At 46.3% G+C, this 6,193-nt stretch overlaps 1 protein-coding gene across 6 annotated transcripts in view; it reads right to left on the bottom strand.

Moving 5' to 3' along the window:
- Positions 1-6,193, bottom strand: part of nudt14 (nudix (nucleoside diphosphate linked moiety X)-type motif 14) — an 89,680-nt gene that overhangs the window by 17,384 nt on the left and 66,103 nt on the right. For 5 of the 6 annotated variants that reach the window (XM_043696904.1, XM_043696907.1, XM_043696903.1 and 2 more), the window contains one exon: positions 4,104-4,341. The exons of the other annotated variant lie outside the window; for it this stretch is intronic. In XM_043696904.1, the coding sequence (XP_043552839.1) occupies positions 4,104-4,341 (238 nt within the window). The remainder of the gene's footprint in view (positions 1-4,103; positions 4,342-6,193) is intronic. 6 annotated transcript variants of the gene reach the window in all.

Raw genomic sequence — 6,193 nt, 5'->3', positions numbered from 1 at the left:
CCCTCCCCGCAGCCCCCTCCCTGCAGCCCCTCCCTGCAGGCCCTCCCTGCAGGCCCTCCCCGCAGGCCCTCCCTGCAGGCCCTCCCTGCAGGCCCTCCCTGCAGCCTCCCATCCACAGCACTCCCTGCATTGGTCTGACGTTTCTTCTAACCCTGACATGTTGTAGGCCATCAGTATTCTTAGTTCTCCTGTGCCAATTCCTGTATCTATTGGCCTACTCGACACACATTGCATACCCCATCAGCAGTCTCTGAAGTCAACTGACACTGTGTGGAGACTGCTGGTGCTCTCCATTGCTCACCAGTGCTCTCCACAGACGATCAGCATTATCTATCGACAACCAGCACTCTCCATAGACAACCTGCAATCTCCTCACTCTCTGAAGCTCACTGGTGGTCAGCAGTCCACAATAAACTGCAGTATGTAATGGGCTTTTCCAGCGAACGAGTATTTGCTTCCCCGGTTAGGAAGGCTAATGGAATGTTAACCTTTATTGCAAGAGGATTTGAGTGCAGGAGTAGTGAAGTCTGGTGTTAATTGTACAGGAGTTTGGTTAGCCCACACTTGCAGCACTGTCTGCTGGTTTGGTCTCCTTACCTCAGACAAGATATTGCCATGAGGGAGTGCAATGGAGGTTGGGATGGCGGGACTGAATTAGTCTAGAATTAGGGGCACAATTTAAAAATAAGGGAGATGCCACTTAAGTCAAAGATGAAGAGAAAATGTTTTACTCAGAGGGTTATGAATTGTTGGAATTCTGTAACACAGATGGCTATGGAAGCTCAGTCTCTGGGTATGTTTAAGGTACAGGTTGATAAATTTTGGATTATCAGTGGGATAAGGACTTTGGAATGTGGTAGATAAAAGCCACGAAGGTGTTTGATCAGCCATAACTATATTAAATAGTGGGATAGGATCAATGGGCAGAATGGCCTACTCCTGTACCTGTGTTCCTGGCTCCCCCAGCTGTGTTTCTAAGTTGATCACCTGATGTAATCTGAAGATTTATATCAATCATGTGTCATTCGTTATCGGTGTTGAGGTTGCTGGCTTGCTGGCAGTCGAGAGAGATACAATTAGAATTGCTATCCTCTGTAATGGAGAGGGAGAGAAGTCAGCTCAGGTTTCTGCCCCCGACCACTGTATAATAATCATAGTTAGACAGTGGCTGGGAGTGGCTCTCAGGCTGGTGCACCACATGATTGTCTCACAGGCCTTTCAATGCCCTGTACCTTGGAAGAACCAGCAGACTTTGAGAAGTGACAAGAGGGTAATAAATACCCAGCAAACCTCCAGTACCCCGACGCGACCCTACATTTTCAGAAGAGAGGAGACATTCGCACAGATAGAGGAGGAAACAGAGTGAATGACAATAACATAAAAACAAACCAGCACTGACAGTTTATGAATAGACTGTTACTATCTCAGATTGGGAAACCAGATAGGCTCCCTTATCTATTCCACTGTTTGTACTATTTTCAAAGGTTTGTACACAGTAGACATTATAAGGAATTAAAAACTACAAGAACAGGTGAAATGTAATCATTCTGAAACTAAACTGAGACAATGATCAATATATGACACAAAGGGACAGGTGCATACTCGGTCAAACTCATTTAAGGGAGATTAATAGCTTCAACGTTCTCAAGAACTGTGCAGAGAAATCACTATTGCTGATTACATACATAACTATCTCTGTATACTTGCCAAGACAATGGCAGATACAGCACTGGGTTAGATACAGAGTAAAGTTCCCTCTACACTGTCCCCATCCAACACTCTCAGCAACAGGGACAGCATGGGGTTAGATACAGAATAAATCTTCCTCTACACTGTCCCCATCAAACACTCCCAGGACAGGGACAGCACGGGGTTAGATACAGAGTAAAGGTCCCTCTACACTGTCCCCATCAAACACTCCCAGGACAGGGAGACAGCATGAGGTTAGATTCAGAGTAAAGCTCCCTCTACACTGTCCCCATCAAACACTCCCAGGACAGGGACAGCACGGGGTTAGATACAAAGTAAAGCTCCTTCTACACTGTATCCATCAAATACTAAGAATTCAGGGACAATACAAGGTTAGATATTTTTTGTAGGAGTGAGACATGGGCATTGTTGGCTGGCCAGGATTTCTTGTCCTTCCCTAGCTGCCCCTTGAGAAGGTGGGGGTGAGCTGCCTTCTTGAACTGCTGCAGTCCATGTGCTGTAGGTTGACCTTAAGGAGGGAATCCCAGGATTCTGACCCAGTGACAGTGAAGGAACAGCAGTATATTTCCAAGTCAGGATGCTGAGTGGCTTGGAGGGAACTTGCAGGGGATGGTGTTCCCATTATCTACTGCCCTTCTCCTTCTAGATGGAAGTGGTCGTGGGTTTGGAAGGTGCTGCCTGAGGATCTTTGGTGAGTTTCTGCAGTGCATCTTGTAGATGGTACACACTGCTGCTACTGAGCATTGGTGTGGTGGAGGGAGTGGGTGTTTGTGGATGTGGGGCCAATCAAGCGGCTGCTTTGTCCTGGACGGTGTCAAGCTCCTTGAGTGTTGTTGGAGCTGCCCCCATCCAGGGCAAGTGGGGAGTATTCCATCACACTCCTGACTTGTGCCTTGTAGATGGTGGACAAGCTTTGGGGATTCAGGAGGTGAGAAACTTCCTGCAGTATCCCTAACCTCTGACCTACTCTTGTATCCACTATATGCATGTGGCGAATCCAGTTGAGTTTCTGGTCAATGGTAATCCCAAGGATGTGGGGGATTCAGTGGGGAATGTCAAGAGGTGGTGATTAGATTATCCCTTATTGAGCATGGTTTGCCTTGTGGCGTGTGGCGTCATTTTACTTGCCATTTGTCAGCCCACCCTTGGACATTGTCCAGATCTTGTTGCATTTGAACATGACTGCTTCAATATCTGAGGAGCTGCAAATGGTGTTGAACATCGTGAAATCATCAGTGAACATCCCAATTTTGACCTTTTTAATGGAGGGAAAGTAATTGATGAAGCAGCTGAAGATGGTTGGGCCTAGGACACTATCCTGAGGAACTCCTGCAGAGATGTCCGGGAGCTGAGGTGACTGACCTCCAATAACCACAACCATCTTCCGATGTATCAGGTATGACTCCAACCAGCAGAGTCTGCCCCTGATTCCCATCAATTCCAGTTTTGCCAGGGCTCCTTGATGCCACACTCTGTCAAATCCAGCCTTGATATCAAGGGCTATCACTCTCCCCTCCCCTCCGGGATTCAGCTCTTTTGTCCATGTTTGAACAAAGGCTGGAATGAGGTCAGGAGCTGAGTGGCCCTGGCAGAACCCAAACTGGGTGTCACTGAGCAGATGCTGCTTGATAGCACCATTGATGACCCCATCCATCACTTTACTGATGTTTGACAGTAGACTGATGGGACGGTAATTAAATATGTTCTGTTTTTTGTGTACAGAACATACCTGGTCACTTTCCACATTGTTGGATAAATAACCAGTGTTGTAGCTGTACTGGAAGAGCTTGGCTAGGGGAGTGGCAAAATACAGGGTAAAGCTCTCTCTATTAAAAACCGAAAAAAACTGTGGTCGCTGTGAATCAGAAACAAACACAGAAATTGCTTCGAAAGCTCAGCTGGTCAGGCAGCATCTGTGAAGAGGAATCAGAGTTAACATCTTGTGTCTGCTGACCCTCTGAGGAAGGGACACTGGATCTGAAACATTAACTCTAATTTCTCTTCACAGATGCAGCCAGACCTGCTAAGCTTTTCCAGCAATTTCTGTGTTTGTTTTTAAAGCTCTCTCTACACTGTCCCTATCAAACACATGCCGGGATAGGTACAGCATAGGGGTCAGACACAGAGTAAAACTCCCAATAGGCTACCTCATTGAACCCTCACAGAGAAGGATCACCAGGCATTATTTAGAGTAAAAGCCCACCGTCACTGTCCTATGAAATGCTCCCAGGTCAGAGTTTAGTTAGTTGTCCTCTTCTACAGAGGTTCCTCCTTCCCTTTCTTCCAACCTGTTTGGTATTTGTGTCAGTGAGGAAACTGGAAGTCTCTGCACTCGTGATCAGGTAACCTCCACAGCTGCAGGCACAGCCCCATTACCTTCTGGATGCACTCACCTGTATGAGGTAATCTTCTGCAACTTTTCCACTGGCACATTGTAGCCGCATTCCTCCAAAACCTCTTCCTTGGCTATTTGCTGCAGAGAAAGCCCTGGCTTATCGACAATTCCAGCACAAAGCTCGTAGGTCACGCCAACAGACGCAGGCAGGAGTTTGACTGAGTGAGAAGAATCATCTTCAGTTGTCTCATCGGGTGGTACCAACCCTTGCCTTGCACACTCACTCATGTAGACAGCTGCAAATGAAGGACTACAAGACTCAGCAACATTTCACCACAGATACTAACAGCACTCGAGGTGGCCAATTTGCCCTTTGTTGCCAGCTAAGAGCTGTCCAATTATTCCCATAGCATTATTACCATAGCATGGTAGATGTTCCCTTTAAAAGTGTTGACCTAATTCCCATTTGCAAGTTATTTCTGAATCCTCTTCCAGCACCTTTTCAGGCTGTGTGTTTCGGATCACAACAACACAGCATGTAAAACGATTCACGCCATCACCTCTTGGCTTCTTTCAGCAAATAACTTTAATCCTATCCTCTTGTTACTGATCCTACGCCAGTAAAAATTGTTTCTCCTTATGTATTCTGCCAGTGCCCCTCATCATTCTGAACATCCCGTAACACTCGCCTTAATCCTGTCTACTATAAAATGATCAATCCCAGCTTCTCTCCTCATTACTGAAGTCTCCCATCCATTGTACCATTCACTAGTACCTTAGCTCAACTTTATTCAGTGTCCTTCATAAAATCTACACTATGCTGAAGAGGACAACTCACAGCTCCCCAGTGAAGGCAGAAATATTTGTACTGACTTGAAATCTTCATAAAGTGCAGCACACAGTTTACACCCTTGGCCCTTAAACACATTTCCCCTTTAAACTTTGCTTCCCAGTCCATTAGCCACATTACTTGTGCAGCTAAGATCTATCAATAATACCTGTTTTCAGGAATGAACTATACCACCTTTGATTAGGTTTGTTCATGACTGTAAAGAGAACAAATTTATAGGACGACTGAGAAAAGCAGAGAGGATATGGAGTTGACTGAGTTCTACTGCAGACAGTCAGTATAAATTCATTCAGCTTCTTGGATGCTATTACCAATTATTAGCTCTGGCACTTATCAAAAGGCTCTAAGTGTCACTCTACCTGATGATTGTCTTTCTTCTGTCCTGAAGGGTAGGTGTCGAAGAGTGTGGTGCTGGAAAAGCACAGCAGGTCAGGCAGCATTCGCGAAGCAGGAGAGTCAACCTGATGAAGGGCTTATGCCTGAAACGTTGACTCTCCTGCTCCTCGGATGTTGTCTGACCTGCTGTGCTTTTCCAGCACCACACTTTTTGACTCTGATCTCCAGCATCTGTCTGTAGTCCTCACTTTCTCCTGGCGGATAGGTACCTCACCTCAGCACCCAGACTGAGACCTGCTTCAATCTAAAAGCTGTATTTTGTCCACCTGTGGCCTCTTTACTCGTGTTGAACGAATGGCAGGTTTTGAACTGAAGGACTTTCAAGGAGGTACAGATGGAGTGTTGAAGTGCAGGAAATCATTTAGCCTCACCTTTCCCACTGCAGTGTCTGAATGCAGATTCAAGGCAGAGTCCAGACTTCCAAATTTAAGGCATTGCCAGTCTAGAATAGATGGGCCAGTTAGCTCAGTTGATTGGACAGCTGCATTGTACAGTGATACCAACATAATGGGGTCACCATCAAGTTCTACCTTCTCAACCTCTCCCCTCACCAGAGGCATGTGACCTTGGGGTTAAGCCACTATCTTTCTAATGAGAGAGAAGCCCCACTGTCCTCAGTAACAGGTTCACCTGGTACAGAGGGAATCTTGGGTGACATATTAAATTATAATTGATCTGCTCACTCAGTGTGGACAAAAGAATTTTTTCTAAAAAAGATCAGGGCATTGCTGTGGTTCTGTTCGCCGAGCTGGAAGTTTTTGTTGCAAACGTTTCGTCCCCTGATTAGGTGACATCCTCAGTGCTTGGGAGCCTCCTGTGAAGCGCTTCTGTGGTGTTTCCTCCGGCATTTATAGTGGCCTGTCCCTGCCGCTTCCGGTTGTCAGTTTCAGCTATCCGCTGTA

This window comes from Chiloscyllium plagiosum, chromosome 10 (genome assembly GCF_004010195.1).
Source record: "Chiloscyllium plagiosum isolate BGI_BamShark_2017 chromosome 10, ASM401019v2, whole genome shotgun sequence".
Lineage (NCBI taxonomy): Eukaryota > Metazoa > Chordata > Chondrichthyes > Orectolobiformes > Hemiscylliidae > Chiloscyllium > Chiloscyllium plagiosum.
Note: the sequence above shows the minus strand (reverse complement) of the source record. Positions and strands in the feature narration are given on the sequence as shown.